The sequence below is a fragment of the Acipenser ruthenus genome, chromosome 4 (genome assembly GCF_902713425.1).
Source record: "Acipenser ruthenus chromosome 4, fAciRut3.2 maternal haplotype, whole genome shotgun sequence".
In the NCBI taxonomy this organism is placed as follows: Eukaryota; Metazoa; Chordata; class Actinopteri; order Acipenseriformes; family Acipenseridae; genus Acipenser; species Acipenser ruthenus.
Window position 1 is genome coordinate 16,445,177 of NC_081192.1, and position 19,970 is coordinate 16,465,146.

The following is a 19,970-nucleotide window of genomic DNA, read 5'->3' on the forward strand; positions in this document are numbered from 1 at the left end:
TAATATCTTAAATGACAGAATGAACACACTGAAACTTAAACTTATTTTTTACTGAAAAAATAAAACGGTAACATGTAAACATAACTGGCTGTGTTGCATGCTCTCAGAGCAGGACTTCACCGAGTATGCGAACTGCAGCATGCTATTTCCCATATTACAACTGTACACAATCAAAGGTGCATTCCCCAATTCCATAGTATCATTGTGTAACTAAATACACCCTTGGTGAGAAATGCCATGAATAAACCCTCAAACTATCGCTCTTGGTGTTTATATGGCATCTAACATGACTTTTACACACACCTCTCATTTATCTATTTCTTGCAGCTATGCACCTGTAGATAATTTAAAGTGAGTGCTTTGCACAAACCACCTTTTCATTTGAATATATGGGTATTAATGTTGTTTGTTTGCTTGTTTTATTATTATTATTTATTCTTAGCAAGTTGCCTTTATCCAAGCAACTTACAGAAAAAGAGAGAGATATTTTGATTAGGAAAACTAATTAATTATTTTTCAGTTTTTATTTATGCTTTATGTATAAAAGCAGCTGCTGAGAAATAAATGGCCCTTAGTTATAAACATTAGACATACAACAAAATAAAATCCATGGAAATTGAGCTACAATCCTTGCCATTCTTACCTTGCTGTGGCGGTCTGTACGGAGGCATTGGTCTCTGTCCCATTACATGGTTGCCTTGGCTGACCTGGGCCATCATTGCCATAGGGTTCTGTTGGCCCTGGTAATGCTGCCCGCCTCCCTGAGGAATGCTGTACTGTTGAGAAGGTGGCTGTTGGTGCATCATAGGACCTCCAAAAAGGACACATATCCACAATTAAGTCACTAAAACCTGCACACAAAACCAACTGGAAGATCTAGCAAAGTCCTGACTACAAGTCAAAGGCCGGTACACACCAAATGGGATGCGACTAGCGAAAATGGGCAGCGATGCGACAAAATTAATTGAACCTATACTTTTGCCAAGTATCTTTCATACTACAGGCGACACGGAAGCAACACAAAATAAATAGGATTAAATCCTATTTTTGTTATTTCTTCGTGTGACCACTAGAGAATTGACCAATCAGAGAACAGCTTCAATGCACGGTGTCCACCAGGGTGAAACAGTATCCAAAATGACAGAGGAAAAAATAATTCTTGCCATGGAAAAATACCCACAGCTTTATAACAAAGATCGCCACAATTATAAAGATACAGAGATGAAAGTAATATATGGGAGTCCATTTCGAAGGAACTGGATAAGCCTGGTACGTATGATTTATTGCTATATATGTTGAAATACCATCACAGAAGACCCTCATAAATTTCACATGTTGTCAAACATGTACCAGTCCGGATTATAGTTTTGTCAATAGCAATTTAATAGTTTTATAGATTTTGCAGTTTTCAAACCTGCTGCATCGCGCCTGGGTCGCTTTTGGTGTGTATGGTCATGTCGCTGAGAAAGTATCTTGGTCGCCCGGTGAAAGAAACAAAAATCACATCGCATCTGGTGTGTATCGGCAAGTATATATTTATCTCAGAAGTCAGAAAGAACTGAAAAATAAAGACTGATATGCCACCTAGCTGAATACTGTTGACAGGTAACTATTTTAGCAAGTTGCTTCTTGTATTTAAAAATAAAAAGTATTTTGTTTGACGGGGTAAGATGATAACACAAATTTTGCATTCTTCAATATTCTTTAAAGAATACCTTGGTTAGGCTGCATATTCATGTTTGGTCGAGGGCCGTAGTTACTCATAGGCTGTCCTTGATTCATATTAATCTGGTTCTGTACAGGCATGCTCTGTGAGGATGGGACGGAATGGTTGTAGCCTCCCATTGATCCATGGCTGTTAGGTGGCATGTTCATGGAGCTGTTTGGCATATTAGGCTGGTTTGGTCCAGGTCCTTGCATGGGCATGTGATTGGGTCCTTAAAACAAAAAGAAGATACAGTTCTCTTAAAAGCCTATCTTCATGCCTTTAAATTTTAACATCACAGGATGAAAATCTTCATTGTTTGTTCACCTTTAACAAAAAACAAAACGTGCTTGCGATGTTCCAGTTTTCCTTTCCAGCAGTGTCACAAGATTAAACCACTTGGGTTTATCTTTGTTGAGTCAACAAGTAATTTTTTACCTGGTAATTTTGCTTAGTTTATGACGTTTTATGGGCCAAACAAATACATTTATAAAATAACCAGCAAAAAAGAGCACACGCCGTGCTTCTCAGAACACCATGGAAGTTCTGACATAGCTTTTAAATAAATAAACACATTCGCAGGAGCAATAAAAAATTGTATTTGCTTAATTGGGTTCTGCTGATGCAAGCTGATTCCGAGTCAGAGGTGTTCAGAGTACACAGTGTAACTGATCCAGTTTGAATTGCAGAGAATTTTTTTATATAATAATTGGATGCCCAGACATGGATTAAAACAGGTCTGATTTTGGTCTACTGTATACTTGAATGCTACTGAGAATGCTTAAGTACTGTGAAATATGACAATTCAAATTATGCAGATTTATATTCTGGTGTACGGTATAAAATGTGAATGATTAAAAATGTACTGCACATTGATGTGCTTTAAGTATTTATTCTAGCCATGCCTCTTGTAACAGTGCACCTAGAGAATACTAAATGTACCTCTTAGCTTCCCATGTTTCTGACCTGCGCTTTGAGAGCTACCTTTATGCATTCTGCACTTGATATAAAAAAGGATGTGATAGTAGTCAAACATTTTAAAAGACTGCTGCATCAAAATAAGATTTGACAGAATTAGAATGCAATATGTATGTCCCTATATAAGTAAATAATGCAAGTATACAACACATTTTTACAAAAGGAAGAGGCATTATGTCACCAGCTGTAGACCTAAAGGGAATCCTTTTTCTGCACACTGCCTGGAGCCCTGTGCACTCCGAATAATTTCCTTCTTTTCCTGGATGGTACAATACATACATATTTGATCCTAATAAGAATATTTAATTGTCTAAAATGTAAAATGGTTCGTCAAACCTAGCTTCATTGGAATGACAAACAATTTATTTACAAATTTAGGTTTGCTGGGTCTTCTACTGGGACATACAAGTGCAACAATTTATGCTAAAACAAAAAAGTATGAAATCAAAATGCTCTCCTTCCTGTATACCCGTTACACTATTCCACAACAGGGACACACAACACTCCACCTGTCAGGTCTGATGCAAATCAGTTTATAAAAGAAGGTTTTGTTAAGCATACATTAATTTGTACTTGCTTGTATGGTTATTTTCCAACGGCTGTTTATAGGGTATGAATGTTGGCCATACAGATTCTGATACTATTGAAAACCTGAGCTAAGCAACACATGAAGTAAATTCAAAACAATTAAAATAATGTAAAGCCAAAAGATCTGGACTTCTTCCAGGTTAAAATAAAGACACAGACCTGTCAAACGGTAAGTACATTGATTACAATCAGACCATCTAAACAAAACATTTGTGTTTCTGTGAATAAAAACAAAGCATCTCAGGTGTTACATATTGTAGTACCTAAACCTCACAAACTGAGGCACAGTACTAACATAACTTCTGGTAACACAGTTTTGTCTTCCAGCCAAGTGCTTCAAAAGCCTTAAGAAATGTCCATACCAAAGAGCTTTTTTCAGCTGTGGCAGTACAAATCATTGCCCAATTCTGTAATTGTTGCACAGTGCTCTTCCCCAGAGGGCTTTAACTACCTTTCAGACAACAGTTTAAGGTAATTTACTGAGTGAACGTACCCAGCCTTGATCAACATCTATCTCGACCAGTTTATATCTGACAAAAACATTTTACATGTAGAGAAACTTTAGTTAGAACAAAAGGGGCAGCCATATACGAGGCAATATCTACAAGTTGCAATTTCTATTGAAACAGGTATAACTACAAACATGAATAAAATGAGGTGGCCAAGATATCAACAATCCCTTAGAATAAAAATGTGAAATGAATGTGCACAGGTGGAAACCATTTTACGAAGGCCTTTTTGGGGTTGTGTATAGGAGTGATTCGACTAAATATGAATCGAGTTGGACAAATATTTGATACACTTACTATTTCTGCAAAACAGGAAACAAACTCCTGCCCATTTTGCTACATTGCTACCTTTTAAATATATGTTAAGCTTCTGGGAGGTGCTGTGTAATGCTACACAAATGTAAACCTGGATTTTTCAATTATGGTAGTAAGTATAAGTAATGGAGACCAAAAGTTAAAGATTTAAAAACCCTAAACTGAGTTACTGAAAACGCATTCCTAAAATCAACCTCCCAAAGTATGACACTGTACATGATCATTATCATGTTAAAAGACAAAGCACACATCTCAGAGATTAAATATTTACCACCCCTCCCCCACCTCATCAATAAAAACAATTCCTGTCTACTTAACACGTCGATTTGTGTGAATATTCATTATTTCAAAGATGTATCAAATCCATGCCAAAAACTCCTGAGTCTACCCCGCCGTGCACCTGAGCAGACTAGTTCCAGCCAGTTTTTTTTTTTTTTTTTTTTTTTAATGCTAGAAATGTATCTCAGCTAAAGCAAAGCCCAATGGCAGTTTGCTGAACACTGAATACAGGTCACAGAGCTCTAAAGTGCAAAAGAAAAATCAGCGCATCTTCCCTTAGGACTATTCAAAGTAGTTCTGTCATCAGCAATCTAGCCTCCCTCGGGCCCCAATGATGTTACTAGGTTGCTAGGCGACCCCAATGCGATCAGAGCTACTTACCAGGCATCTGTCCGTTCATCTGGTTCTGCATGTGAGAGGCAGGGGGTCCTCCACTAACCATTCCTTCTGGGGGCATGCTGTGACCATGCGGGGACTGGGGTGGGCCACCTTGATTCATGCCCCCTGGACCCATAGCCATGTTCTGTGAAGGAGGCTGGAGAAACAAAACACCTTTTGAATTACAGATGCAAAGTAGACTTTTATTCAGTAAGTGCCCTTGAAAGGTGCTGGGAAATTAAAGCCTCTGTAATGCAGGTACTGCATGTGGGGCTGCAGTAACGAGTTTCACTCCACAGCCATAAGATTGCATACGCACACACCACTATGAATAAGTCTCATTCGGGACGTAGAGCAGGGACCCTCTAGAAGCACTTGAATTCCATACCCATTCTATATTTATAAGAATGTAGTAGGCTCTGTGACAACACTGTGCTGTACATTTGGATCTATTTAAAGTGAGTTCTGATGGTCTTTTTACCAATACAGCTACAATCAGTACGGTGGTCAGCACTTATTGTCATCTGGCCTGAATTGGGTTGGTAGAAGGCTGTGTGGTCCAGTAGTTAAAGAAAAGAGCTTGTAACCAGGAGGTCCCTTGTTCAAATCCCAGCTTAGCCACTGACTCCATTGGGTGACCCTGAGCAAGTCACAACCTCCTTGTGCTCCGCCTTTTGGGTGAGGCGTTGTTGTGTCTCTGCAGCTGATGCATAGTTCACACACCCTAGTCTCTGTAAGTCGCCTTGGATAAAGGCGTCTGCTAAATAAATAATAATAACAATAAAGGTTAAAAAGAAATGTTGAATACTCTAAATCTGGAACATTTCAGAATACCTTCTGCAAAAATAAACAAATAAAACAGTAAGTTATACATTGTAGTTCTTAAAATGAACAAATTCCTAATAACAAAATCATAAAATGACTAAAACTAATAAAGAAGAAAATGGTTTTAGTAAATGTATTCCCTAGTAATGCAGGTGGCTGCATTTGGACTAGTCAAATACAGCTATTTTTATTTTATACAGAATGAGATTTGGACTTGTCACGATATATGGATTAGGATTTTTCCAAGCTCCTAGTGTAAATTTCAGGACAAAGTGGCAGACAGGATGTCTCACAGAGCTTCTCTTATTATCACATTATTACAATCCTAATATGCCTCAGTCTGTGTCCTTTCAATTTCAAACAGCTCTGTCTCAACAGTGGTCTAGGGCAACACAGGTTAATGTTATCTGCATCATTACAGCATGTACAGAAAAGGATATAATATATTTTATATTTTAACAGCAATATAATTTGAACCCACATTTTAATCACAACTTGTACATGGCTACAGTTCAATTTGGGGCAGCAGTGTGGAGTAGTGGTTAGGGCTCTGGACTCTTGACCGGTCGTGGGTTCAATCCCAGGTGTGGGACACTGCTGCTGTACCCTTGAGCAAGGTATTTTACCTAGATTGCTCCAGTAAAATCCCAACTGTATAAATGGGTAATTGCATGTAAAAAATAATGTGATATCTGTATAATGTGAAAATGTATAATGTGATATCTTGTAACAATTGTAAGTCGCCCTGGATAAGGGCGTCTGCTAAGAAATAAATAATAATTTGGAGGACTTTGGGAAGTCAGCAAGCTAAAGTTACATCCATTCTTTTGGAGGCACAGATCTAAATCAGAAGAATTCAATGCAATTTAACTATAACACAAACCTTTTGTATTTAACCACTTTGCACAGATTTATGTTAGGTTCAAGCTGCATATTTTAAAACTATTCCTAAAAACTACGAAACATGTTCTCAAACGAGGGCTCGTCTGTGGAGTTTTGCTGCAATTCAACACAGTTCCTGTTTTAAAAGTTGAATTTATTTATTTATACTCCATGTCCTCCCAAGACAGGACTTGTATCGATCAATTGGTTGATAAAATAACTTCAACAGTTAAAGTATATGGTTCACTATCCCACCAATGTTGTGGCTGAAGACCTCAGCAGTCATGGCTATCAAATAACATTTGTGCCCTGAAATCAGGGAATTTGATGGCATGACTCCAGGGAGATACCACAAAAGAAAACATATACTCACTTCATGCTTTATCTCTGTGGTGGGTGAGTCAGATTTCTGAAATCAAGTACAGAAAATCTAGGTGAACAACTATTTTTGCATTTCTGGGAACCAGAACTGTAGTGGGCCAATTCTCTCTCTTAGGGCAACTAAACAAATCAAGATTTAAAAAAAAACAAAAAACTGTTAAGAGTGTTCCTCTAGTTTCATCCTAGTATGCCTAGGTAATACTATAAGAAACCAAGTCAAGTATTCAAGGAGACTGAAGTACACTGTAGATAGAAGGCACTAGCCAAAACGTGTGTGTTAGTGTTAGGGGTGTCCAAAATTATCATCAAATACAGCAAGCATACGCGTAGAGAGCATGCCCCACCCCCCCACCCAAATCTACAGCTATCGGCAAACATTTTATATCACCTAGAATTTTAAGATGGAGATCAAATAAAAACTATAGGAACATCATTGACGTTTTACTTAACTTCATGTAATCAAATAATGTACAAAATGAAATCGCACAAGTCTACCGGAAGCCATAACAGTAGTACAGTACTTCATGTTAGATTTTGTTAAGTCAGTTTTTCGTTAAGTATATGGAAAACTACACAGTGGTATGGAATTCAATATGTTAACCTAAATTATTCAGAAGGTTTCATTTGACTTTCTGAAGCAAAATGAGTCAATTATATAGGGAGATGCAAAACTATTAGTTTAGCAGCTTTGTTGTTTGGTACTATGTGACATTCTACTTTCTGGGGAGGTCATGAACTATTTCTACAGTATCTCAAGCAGATTTTTAGACATAATAGTTGTATTTATTTCAAAGAATTGTGCACATATTTTCATACTGAGGGAACACATTATAGCAAATAAAAACACCCTTAGCGCACTATAATACCATTTGCCATTCAAATTATCGATCATACAATACACTTATTATGAAACACATATTAGAAAGGAAATTGACTTTTGTCTTTCTATTCTCTCCTGTGCACTGTGTGAAGGAAATGTGTGCAGACAGCATCCATTTTTTTCTCAAACAAATGTAATATCATAAACTCTGACAAAAGTGAAATCTCTGGTGGCTATAGTACTATTGCATGAAAGCATGTGAATATTTCTGGAAGTGACTTCATTTTTTGATTTATAAAGAAAAGTACACCTACAACAACTAACCCCACCCCACCCGCCCCAGCGCACATTATGTACACGTTCAGAAAAATATAATTTTAGATGGCCCCTTATGACCGGGGATCGCAGCATTTAAATACAATTTTTGAACTCCTATTTAAATGACCAAGCAGCAGCTTTATCACCGCCCCCCCCCCCCCCTTTATTCTTGTGCAGATCTGTTCTTTTTCTTTCATTTTAATACAATACAACATGATAAGTTTCTATTGCTTCCTGGTATCTAATCACTTTGTGCTGAAGGTCAGATTTCCTCCATGTGACCTAAAGCACAGGAACCAAGTAGGCTACAGGGATATATAGGGCAGTATATGAAATAAATCAACACATCTTAAGGAAAAATATCCACAGCACACCACAACATAATGTTAACTCTGATAAGAAATATATTTAAAGCCTACGTACTAAAATGCAAGTCCTAATGTAAATAAATATAATCTTGCTAAATAAATTAAAAAAAACTAACAGCAAATGGTTAGATTATACAAAAAAGGACGTGCACCTGCTGCTACCAGTTACAAGACACACACAAAGTTCAAGTCATTTTACTTTGAAAGCTCTTGTAGTCTAAAAAAAGCTTCTGTAGTTTAAAGAGTAGATTTAGAATAGAAAAAAAAGTCTCCCACACCACCAGGTTATGCTTATGATCAATACCAATGCTGACAAATTGATTTCTTAGGGTATTTTATTTTAATTTCCTCTAAGAAATGCATTCAAGCCTGCAAACAAACCCAATGCCTAAACAGGACTATTTTACAGTTCCGCTTCATAGTTACTCACAGCAGGCAGGAGGGACTGCATATTCTGATTGGAGTCTGCTATTGTAGCCAGGTAGACTAAATTTCTGTGCAACATCTGCTGATACCTGTTGGAAGAATTAAAAAGATGCTTAAGCCCTTGAAAATGTAAGGAAAGATTCCAGAAACAGATGCAGTATGATTAAACTTTTAATTTTTGTAATGAAGACAAAATGTAATGGTAAGGAACACACAAATCCCACATCAGTTTTACACTGAGGTGAGGTCTACTTTTTACCCAATTTTACAGTCATACAAAATGCCTTGCCTAAATGCAAATCAGCAAACATAGTCTTACTAAAGGTACCAAATGTTATTCATTATTTGTTAATAAAATCAGTCCTTGTTACACTTGAGTAAACCATGTGTAATGCTTAAAGTTACTATCTGCCTAGGGAAATCCATGCCCACCAAATATGAGAAGTCATATTATGCATGTGTAAATTTTATGTTTTGCAATTTGCTTCTTTGAAATATTCTATATGTATTCATTAAGAAACAATGTTACTATTTCCAACTGACATTATTGTAGTAGGTTCAAGAACTCAATCATAATTTGAGGTACTGGAATGGACGAACATTTTGTCTAATGCCTTCAGTGTTTCTTACAGTTTCTAGCACTTGCTTAAGTTGTATTTATTGTATGAAGTTTTTTTTTACTAAATCACATAATGGAGAAAGTAAAAAGCAAAATCAGAGCTGTGAAGTGCCTCACTGACTAGACGCTACTAAGGTTACTTACTGTGAGCACTCTGCAGTTTTTCCTTTGCTCTGGAAGTCCATTATACACTGGATAAGATGATTGTTTTCATCAAGCAACTGTTCAAAAAACAAAACAAAAAAAAAATCACAAATGTTGTTTTAATACAACATCTTAAAGACAAATAAGGTGTTTTCCACAATTTAAAATTGTAATTACAGGTATGTATAGGGTTTGCCTCAACTATATAGTACACATTGGAGGGCCTTAGTTTTCGTTTAATTAACCAATCGGAAAAACCATCATATGCTCTCCATCACATTTGCATGTGTACAAGACTGAAACAAACACCTTGCGAGTGCTTCAGAGAACTTTGGTTATATTACTTAGCTGCTTGGTTCTAGTGCTGTAATTGTAATAGGGGTTTTACCGCTTTCAGAAAACAGGAGTTAAAGACCTGAGTAAATATAGCCCTAAACCTCTAACACTTGGCCAAAGTTATATAAATTCTGTCTGTTTTAGCTTTCATCAAAGTTGATAAAGTGGCTTATACCATTTCCATTATGCTGTTAATGGAGATGCAAGATAACCAACAGCCACTGCTTTTAGCAGATACATGGTTTTCCACCCACCTCATAAATACTCACTCGAAAAGTCTTCTAGGTGATATTAAACAATGTTGTGTCCTTTGATTAGAAAACAAAATTGTAAAAGGACGCTAAGCTAATGTGATTTTATTTATTTATTTATTTAAATACTGTGTCTGAGCCCTCTCACTTCATCTTAGGCTCTCCAGATTTCTTCCAGCATTGTGACAAGAGAGGATGTAGTCAAACAGCAGAGCCACCTGGTAAATGTTCCAAGGATATATTCATGATGGATTCATTTATTTACTTCATTCCTGCCTTAGAAAGCACATGGGCTTCTTCAGCCACAAATACAAGAACTCCCCTGACTGACACACTGTACGATACTCTGGGATAAGCCCAATTTCTGTCACAAATCAACTCGATACGCTTAGCATTCAAGTTATGTTACAATCTGTACTGTGTAATCTATAAATAGTTGTGTCAGGGTGTTGCCAGGTATGACGGTATCATATATCCTCTAACAATGACGGTACTAACAAAAGTAGTCTTCTACATACAGGTGCACTACACTTATAACGGATCCTCTTAGAACGGAGTTCCGTTTACAACGTATTGAGGACGAATGTCCCTGCCAAACAACATGGGTTTTAATGGGGAATTACTCTGGTTAAAACTGAGTACTCTGGTTAAAACTGAGTCGTTTATAACATACCGTTTAATACATACAGTTTTCCTGTTCCACAGGCAGGTTTTTGCGTTTAATACATACAGTACCGTTTAATACAGTCTTCCTGTTCCACAGGTAGATATTTTGCGCAAATAAGGTACATCCGGGACAGTAAATGACATTCACTGTGGTATTTATGATGTCAGGCAGGAAAAACAGTTGCTGTTTACTTTTCTACATTCTTCTATGTTTTTGTTGGCACAGCCGTTGTAGTTTAAACGTACAATGTATACAACTAATTACATTTAGCGAAAATATATAAAATGGTATTACATTGTGCGGCCCAAAAGGGTGTATTTTGTACAAATAATAAACTCCTGTTATTTGTAAGTTAAGCTTTCTTGTATTGTTTAAAGTACTTATGTTCTCAATTAGACAGCATTTCGAATTGTGTTTACTACATACTTTGTTTATAAAGTACTGATTTGCATTGTCCCTTGGAGTCGATTATAAGTGAAGTGCACCTGTATATACCTGCAACCTACACCCACACCACATGGAGTGGAACAAACTTCTAATATTCCTGACACTTTCCTATCAATTGAAGGCATTTACTGCCATGACCTCCAATCCTGTAAGGCAGCACTGCCCTCTATAGCTCACTGTGCTCTTTTCTCCAGATACTGAAACTACCGTCATAATATTTATAACATCTTCTTCATACAGAAGTGGTTCCCAAGATTTCTTCAAGACCCCAGCCAAGTATCAGTACTGACAGTGACAAAGTAGGACACCAAAATGACCTGTCAAGTTATCTTATTCCAGTGCCAATAGGAATAACGAAACACTTCCACAGGGGATAGTAAAGTAGCTTTTAAAAAATATATGTATAAATAATTTGCCCAAGCAGCCCCTTGTTTATGATATTGCCTTACAAAATGGTCTGAGGATTTATTTTAATTTGCGCACAAATGTGTCAAAATGTACTTATCCCCACTAGATGTCAGCTCCCTGGCTCCCTCTACTGTAACTGGTTCTCAAACTGTGGAAACTTCTCTTTTGTAAATCAGTACACTCACACACATGCATATATATACACACACACACACACACGCACACAGTTAAACGTACAGAAATGTTATTTTGCGGTTATGGTTCGGTAACGTTGTGGTACTTATATACATGATACAAAAAAAATATTCCTTGTGATTTGCCTTTGAGTGGGTCCTCCGCACAAAAAAAATAAATAAATAAAATCTCTGCCTTACTGAGCTCAGTGAGTGCGTTTGCAAATAATGTGCTACACGTATGAGTTTTGCCCTGGTTATCTCGCTAACATTTATTCTAAATTCTCTAAATATTTCTAACTTTTGCATTTTGTATATGAATTTAACAATGACAATGTTACAAATAATTAAAAGAAAAATATGCAACCAACGTCTTTGATATACAGTACTTATGCCTCTCAAAACTTTAGTTTTCAACAGATCATGTTAACGTGCAAAGAGGCATTAAGAGTTAAAGGAAGAAGTAAAAGTTAAATATTGCACAAACTTCTGCCATTGTGGAGAAAAGCCCATCGCGACCAGACCATCTATTTATAAATACTACATTATACGCATATCATTTTAATATAAAAAAAACAGTTTGTGAAGTAGCATTCGCTTTAATGTAACATACAGTACAATAAAATTCATACAGTTTTATAGTTGGTTTCCCGGAAAGCATTGCTAACCAAAATGAAAAAGCGCGGTGTTTCATGCATAACAAACTGCATAGTTTGCATTAGAGGAAGGAAAGTACAACACAACTAGCGCGCCTGGTTCTCACATCCTCAACCTTATTAGCCTAGGACGAGTCGTCGTGGTACTTTCTAACAAAGGAGAGAGAATCAACGTCAAATTATACTAGGCCCGTATGATTTTCAAACTAAATATAAATACCTTTTCCTGATGACGAATAATTTTGAATGTTTTTTTTTCTCGCGGCATTAAATTAATCAATTTTGCGTTAACCTCACTTTGCTACATCGTAACCAATGTCTCTTCATAGCTTTTCAACACGAATAGGGCACATCGCTAACCTCCAAACACACAAAATCTACAGTACTTAAAAAAAAATAAAAAAAACAACATATACCTTCTGAATAGCTGCCGGTGTGATGTCGCCCTTTCCCCGCTGTCTGTGAGCTGCAAATGCCACTGACATAATGTTTTTTTCTGCAAAAAGAAATAAAAAAAACAAGAATTACAGCCCAAAACAACACTCTTACAGCAAAAACCACACTCCGTACAGCACAACTCGGGTGAAATCTAACAATGGAACATTCCGGACAGGGAGAATTGACCTAAACAAAACGACAAATACCTTATAGAAGTTGCAGCAGCGACAAAAAAACTAAAATTATATGTCTTACCGGCAAACCTTAAAAATAATATATGTATTTTACTTTGTGGTTATTTTAAATTTGCTAGCATTCTTTAACTTAAAAATTACACCACCCCCTTCCAACGTGAACGATTATTCCTAGGCTTAACTCCAGTAACCGCTGGAGGAAATTTAAGAATGGTACACTATTGAAGGGGTGTATATATATATTTTTAAACTCAAGTTACAAACTATTTAGTAAAATGTGCCGTTATAACTATTACTTAACTTTAAAACACAAACCACCGATAACTGATATATTTACTCATAACCTAGTAAACAAGCAATAACCTATTTAAAACTCCGTCTTGCCAAGTACCCTTCTGCCATATGCAAAGGAAAGGAAGATACCATTGTTTGATAATGGGAGGTTGAACCATCAATGTATTAATACACTTTGAAAAGGGTTGTGAATTTGAACTTTTATTTCATCATCATCTAACTAAATATGTATGAATTATTCAGTGGAAGTTTACCGCCTAGGTCATTCGTACACACGTTAAATTAATGAATAATTGCGCACTCCCCCTGGTCTTTTTCGGTAGACGAGTCTTTGGAGTTGTTCAAGCAACACAACAGAGATCAAACTGAATAGCGAAAGGTAGTGGGGATAGCAAAAAACAAACATATAAACAATATATCATTTGTGTAAAGTATTTAAAAGCATATTCACATTTCACTATAAAGTCATTCACGATTTGGTATTATTATTATCTAGTGTTTAGGTTTTAATTTCCTTCAATTGGGCTCTCGCGCACAGAAAGGCAATGGGAAAAGGCAAATTGTAGGGGAACGTAATTTGCTGCATACGAGTCGAGTGTTTTTGGTTAATATACAGTATTTATATAGTGAGGATTAGATCGATTGATAGCAATATACAATGTGACATTTGTAAGTGATTTATTGATTGCTTAGTAACTTGTAATGCCTGGTAACAGTAACAACAAACACAAATAATTAATTTACCTCACCCCCCACCCATAACACACACTTTATTGGACTATTCCTCCCTGGTCACCGTGCGCTTTGAACGACTGCATCAATTGAAATTAAGCCACAGCATGAGAAGCTACGTAGAAGTGGTGTTATAGATATTTCTGATTGAAAAAGTCAACTTTTTAACAAAACACAATGACTGCCAGATACGACAGAGCTCACAGTCTTCTCGCCCGATCGCCTCCTCTTCCCAAGTGGAAGTATTTGCTGGACCAATACAAATAAACGGTGGCGTTTTATTTTCAGGAAATAAACATATGTCAATTATTTAATATGGATGGTTGGTTTTGTGTTTGATCTTGTTAAGGTTGGAATTCGAGGAAAAGATATTGTCGTTCTTGGCGTTGTGAAGAAATCTGTTGCCAAGCTGCAAGAGGAAAGGACTGTTCGGAAAATATGTGCTCTTGATGAGCATGTCTGTATGGCGTTTGCAGGTACATTTTATATAGTCCAGTTTAAGTATTGTCAATAAAAAAAGTGATTTGCATTCATTAAATGAATCAAATACTTGCAGTACTTACTGTACAACTATCAGTGAATACTGTCACTTAGTGTTAGAATCGGTATGTGCATATCATAATGCATGGTGGAGCGGCTTTATAATGTCATACCTTTGATTTAGGGTGCTTGGCTAATAACATTACTTTTTCCCCTTTTAGGGTTATATATATAGTAAAAAAAAATATATGATAAATGGCAAACTAGGTTAGCAACACTAAAATCGAAAGAAAAAAAAATCAATACATTTGACCAGGGAAAGTTTGTCTTGAAATGCTTCTAAACAGTGAACTTCACGTTTAATTTATTATTTTTTTAAACATCCCAACAAGTACACGGTTTCTAATCCGCTAATACCTTAACGACTATGGTGTTTTTTTTGTTTGTAACTTTACTAGAGTGCTGCATTTAGATATCAGGTTCATGTATTAAGAAAGCAGTGTCATTTATTTGCTAATTTACAGAAAACGACCTTAAGTTTAAAGATTAGTCTGCCTTGCCAGAAGCCCCAAGAGCAGCCGTTTCTGGGTTTCTTTGTAACCAGAGACTGTAAAGGCAAGACTGCACTTTGGCATAGAGATCTTTAATATATGTGGCCCAGTATACTTTTTTGCAGTAGTAGCACACATTGACTCCTTGTGTTGTGATAATTGAGACAATACATATTTAAATTTTTCTGTAAATCATTTAAATTCAGGTTTTTTGTTTTTTTTTTCCCCTTTTAAGCGCTACACTCAGAGCAATGGATGCAGGCCATTTGGAATCTCTGCCTTGATTGTGGGCTTTGACTACAATGGCCCTCCAAGGTTATATCAAACGGATCCTTCTGGCACATGGATGGTATGTGACTGCCTTGTGGGCAGTATAGTTTTGTGTGGGTTCATAGTGGCTATTTTCAGTCTTGGCGAGACTGGTTAAATAACCTTTCTAACTGAAGGGAGAGCTGAGCTCAAAACAACAAAAAAGCATGATAGTTGGGGTATGGGGATCAAAGATGGTACTTATTACTCAATATTACATTTTATTTCCTCATTGTTGCACATGTTTTTATTTATAAAAAGTCCTACTGCAGATGTAAATAGCTCTCATAGTATTAAATGACTTGCCATGAAGAAACATATGTTCACATCTCAAAAATGAATACCAAAAATGTTTATCATTGCCATTTTGTTTGAACCTTTTCCCATGTCAACCATACACACTACAAGCTTTGAGATTGTGTCTTTACATTTGGTACACATGTTTTAACCTTTTCTCATTTCGGTGATATTGATCTCACACTTTTCCACAAGTCAATGTTATGTCCTGTTTAAAAATAATAATAATAATTTAATTACAATCCCCTACATTTTGACTCCCAATAAAACCCAGGTCCTTGCAGGTGTGATGAAAATGTGTATATTTTAACCGAATGTGCTTCAGAACCACTGGATAAATATCAACTAAAAACTACAACTGTAAGACAGACTGCACGTCTCAACTACTGTATATTATCAGATATAAATCTGGTGTAATGTCATCCTAATACAGCTTCTTTTTGTCTCCAGATTCTGGAATCCAAGGAAATAGAAACACTGGTTGCAGAAATCGAGAAGTAAAAAGGAAGAAGCCGAGAAGAAGCAGCAGAAGAAAACCACCTTTTTTTTTTTTTTTTTTTAAGGACAAAATACTAAGTCCAAAATGTACTTTGTTTACACGAGCTACAACAGGTCAAAAACTTTAATGCTAGCCTCTTGATTGGTGTTGTGTGTTTTTTTTTCCATTAAACTTTTGTTACAGTTGAATTAAAGCATTTTTAACCCTAAAAAGTGCTGTTCAGATTTGTAAAGGCATTAAAAAAAAAACTAAATAAAGACTCATCTGATGTATGTATTGTTGATTGAATCAATTGTGTTTTCTATTGTAAACACTTAAGGCATGTGCTAGATAAAAGAATAAAAGGTGTAATTAAAATCAATCCCAAAAAAACCTAGTCAGATTGTATCATTTTTTTTACAGAGAGACCATATCTACTCTTGAGTACAGTATAGCCATACAGAAAATTGTCCAACGTGTCTTCTTGGGTTTAAGTGGCCAACAAATGACTCTGATACAATGAATAGCAATCTTATTTTTCACATTCTATACAGTAATCTGTAATACTCTACTGGCCTACCAAGCAAGGTAGCGGATATATATATATATATATATATATATATATATATATATATATATATATATATATATATATATATATATACACAGTATATATTAAACTGAATAGCACAAACCATATAATGGTGATATAGCATTGTCCTGGCCAAACCTATTTAATTTATTGTCGGACAATACTGTGTCTGGTATTCTCCTAATCCAGTAGGTCCATTGTGTTATAGTTAAAGTGATGCATCTTTAGTTCAGTTAAATGTTAAAATCAAAAGGTTTTGTTTTTAGCTTTATGTATGCTCTCAACATTTGGTGGGCTTTTTTCATTCTACGTATTAAGGAACAGACACCACAGCCTTATTAGTAAACCAGTATAGTCCCAAATAAAAAAGACACATAAAAATGTTCACGTTAGTTATGAACTGGGTAATACTGTATTCGCGTAGCTGTGAAAAAAGGCATGATAACCACAATGTTAATTATTTGCCTGGTAATATGTAATATGTAAGAACTAGGGTAAAGGTAGTAGAATTAAAGACTTCAGCATTGTCTGATTACTTATAAAACCATTTTTGCCAAATTAATAGTAGACATTACAAAAAAGTAGCTAATTGTGCCACAAGCAGACAACAGGATTTACTTTTGTGTGCATGGAGACATGGATAGGTCAAGTGATATGGAAACACAATTTGATGCTAGCAACCAAGACTGCACTTAACAATGGGGGGGGGGGGAATGTAATCCAGTAGCACATTAATGGAGTACAAGCCAGTTTTAAAATGAAAATGTTATTAAAGTCCCAGGTTTGCCTGCTTCAGGAAGCATTGGTTAGCATATTGTGGAACACCATCTTTGCATTAGCTTTCGGGGTATGTTCTCAATATGAAGAACAAGCTGGGCAAGCTGGGAGAGAGGCTTCATGTGATTTCCATGTCTTCCATAAAATTACATTTTGAATCAATAAAAGAAAAAAAAAACATCATCGGTTAATTAAAAATGGTATAATTTGCAACTTGAATGGAGTGTACATAAATCATATGTTGATAATGACAAACAGTGATCTTATACGTTTTATTTTGCTGGTTGTACAATGACTGTCGCGGGTCTGCGCGTCTTAGTGTCAATTTGAGGGTCACTTAGGTGGTCTGTACCAAACATTCCTGAATTCCAAACGCAGAAGTACAGACACATTCTTTTCCGTCGCGAACCGCATGCTAGTTTGCATAAAACTTTGACGTAATTCCGCAAATTGAAACAAAAGCCGCTAACCAATCGAACAGCACCTAAACCGGGAATCCTGACGTATGTCAGAACGAGTCCCACTGAGCGTGCGCACCCCACACATGGCTAGTAGTATAAACATGGCCGTGTCCTCTGTGTGTAGACTTGGATAGAAAAGAAACTCTGGGAGGTAAAGCTTAAAAAAAAGTACACTTTAATGATAACGAGTCATGGAATGTGTCATAAACACAAGAACGAGTGATGGTGTGTTGTTATGTAGCACTATAGTTAACGACCATGTCAAATGAAACTACTGACCAAAAGTTTGCACGACCATGTGTTTTGTTAATGACTTGCTCAAGTAGTTTAATCTCAAGGCCATGTAAGTTAAATACATAATGCAGTAAAATAAAAAAAAAAACATTTTTGGTTGACTTACAGTGTGTCTCTACGTGATACAGAATCTTTGTTTAACAACAGTTTTAATACTTCACACGTTGATATTTGGATAGGTCAATGTAGCTTGTGTGTAATTATTATTATTATTATTATTATTATTATTATTATTATTATTATTATTATTATTATTATTATATTACCACATCTTTTTATCATGCATTGTGTTTACGTTTTACCTGTGATGACTTATAAAATAACACAGTATTTGTAAAGGTTCGAAACAGCGTGTAGATTGCTATAGTAGTATGCGTTTAGGTAAGATAACAACCACGTTGCTTTTTTTCCGGTCAGGACACATATGGACGTGACAGGTGGGGTTCGTGTCCCCTCTGCAAATGAAGCATTTAGGAGGATGCCAGCGTCGGATGCTTCAAATAATCATGCTGAAGTAACAAAAATACAACCAGAAAGTTGCAACAAAATCCAGAGTGTCAACGGTGGAAATGTTTCTGTAAACGCCGTGAGCTGCCAGTCGAGTGGCTTGTTTGTTACAAATGGCATAACTGGACATGTTCATACAAATAGTGTAGCTTTGTCTACAACTACGACTCATCCAAATGACGTCAAGGCAGTTTCCAATGGCCAGACATCGCTTATATCAGCAGCAGCTATGTCAGATTCTGCTCCAAATAATCAAACTTTTGCACTGAGTTCCTGTAAACCACAAACGGTAATGATTGCGCCTAAATCACCTGGTTCTATAATGCAGAAATCTGTTGTAATTTCAACTAGTTTAAATAGAGAGATAACTACAAATATTTTAAATACGTCTGCAAATATGCCAGCATCTTTAGACAGTACAGTACCGAAAATAGTTGTACATACAAGTAAGCCTGGAGCAAACGCACATGCAATCGTAAGTAGTAATCCAGGTCAGGAGAGTACAACCATGACCAGTGCGAACAGCCATTCCTCAGTTGTCAGCCATTGCCAACCTTTGCAGACTGTAAATGTATCGGGACAGGCAAGCGTGGATAAAAGCCTGGCACCTGCATCTCAGACTGGAATGGTAACAACAACAACTGTGGCATCTACTTCAAAAGTGACAAGAGTAGGCGCCATCACTCAGACACCTGGGAAGGGGACTGTACTTGCTGTACCAAGAGTGAGTACTCCTCAGCAAAATGGGACACCACAGGCTGCACAGACCACTACAATACAGCTACCTGCAAACTTTAAAATCCCACAAGGTAAGAGAAGCCTATTCATTGATACAGAAACAGTGCTGCATACAGTAGTGCATGTAAATGTTCACAATTCTGTTTTGGGGTTTTATATGTTATTAGATTGCAATTAGTGTTTTTCTGCCTTTGCTGAAATTGTAAAACCTTATTTATGGTTCATAGTAAATAATAATACAAATGGTTTGCTGTACCAATCATACCCATCAATGTCACCCCAATATACACCTGGTGAACCACTTGTAAATCAAGAATCACTGCAGTGTGGGGGCAGTCTTTTTTAGTCTAAGAAT

General features: G+C 36.4%; 2 protein-coding genes and 1 long non-coding RNA gene across 18 annotated transcripts in view; 2 read left to right on the forward strand and 1 right to left on the reverse strand.

Moving 5' to 3' along the window:
- Positions 1-13,547, reverse strand: part of LOC117400432 (protein SSXT-like) — a 33,563-nt gene extending 20,016 nt beyond the window's left edge. The window contains exons 1-8 of one of the 13 annotated variants that reach the window (XM_059022093.1): positions 13,529-13,547; positions 12,890-12,969; positions 9,536-9,612; positions 8,777-8,861; positions 6,833-6,868; positions 4,756-4,909; positions 1,716-1,937; positions 644-811 (exon numbers count right to left, since the gene is read on the reverse strand). In XM_059022093.1, the coding sequence (XP_058878076.1) occupies positions 644-811; positions 1,716-1,937; positions 4,756-4,909; positions 6,833-6,868; positions 8,777-8,861; positions 9,536-9,612; positions 12,890-12,958 (811 nt within the window). In that variant the 5' untranslated portion in view covers positions 12,959-12,969; positions 13,529-13,547. Of the gene's footprint in view, positions 1-643; positions 812-1,715; positions 1,938-4,755; positions 4,910-6,832; positions 6,869-8,776; positions 8,862-9,535; positions 9,613-12,889; positions 13,091-13,117; positions 13,359-13,406 lie in introns of those variants that run through there. The other 12 variants (XM_059022090.1, XM_059022089.1, XM_059022092.1 and 9 more) reach the window with 12 other exon arrangements.
- A 146-nt stretch (positions 13,548-13,693) lies between these two features.
- LOC117399474 (uncharacterized) lies at positions 13,694-16,539 on the forward strand. Of its 2 annotated transcripts, XR_009328414.1 has the most exons (4): positions 13,694-13,778; positions 14,481-14,607; positions 15,398-15,511; positions 16,219-16,539. It is a non-coding gene; the product is annotated as an uncharacterized LOC117399474 (long non-coding RNA). The 2 variants fall into 2 exon arrangements; XR_004544092.3 differs by lacking the exon at positions 13,694-13,778 and having other exon boundaries at positions 14,056-14,607.
- A 1,579-nt stretch (positions 16,540-18,118) lies between these two features.
- Positions 18,119-19,970, forward strand: part of LOC117400011 (transcription initiation factor TFIID subunit 4-like) — a 64,002-nt gene continuing 62,150 nt past the window's right edge. Inside the window, exons 1-2 of one of the 3 annotated variants that reach the window (XM_033999468.3) lie at positions 18,119-18,227; positions 18,788-19,686. In XM_033999468.3, the coding sequence (XP_033855359.3) occupies positions 18,795-19,686 (892 nt within the window). In that variant the 5' untranslated portion in view covers positions 18,119-18,227; positions 18,788-18,794. Of the gene's footprint in view, positions 18,228-18,264; positions 18,420-18,787; positions 19,687-19,970 lie in introns of those variants that run through there. The other 2 variants (XM_059022100.1, XM_059022099.1) reach the window with 2 other exon arrangements.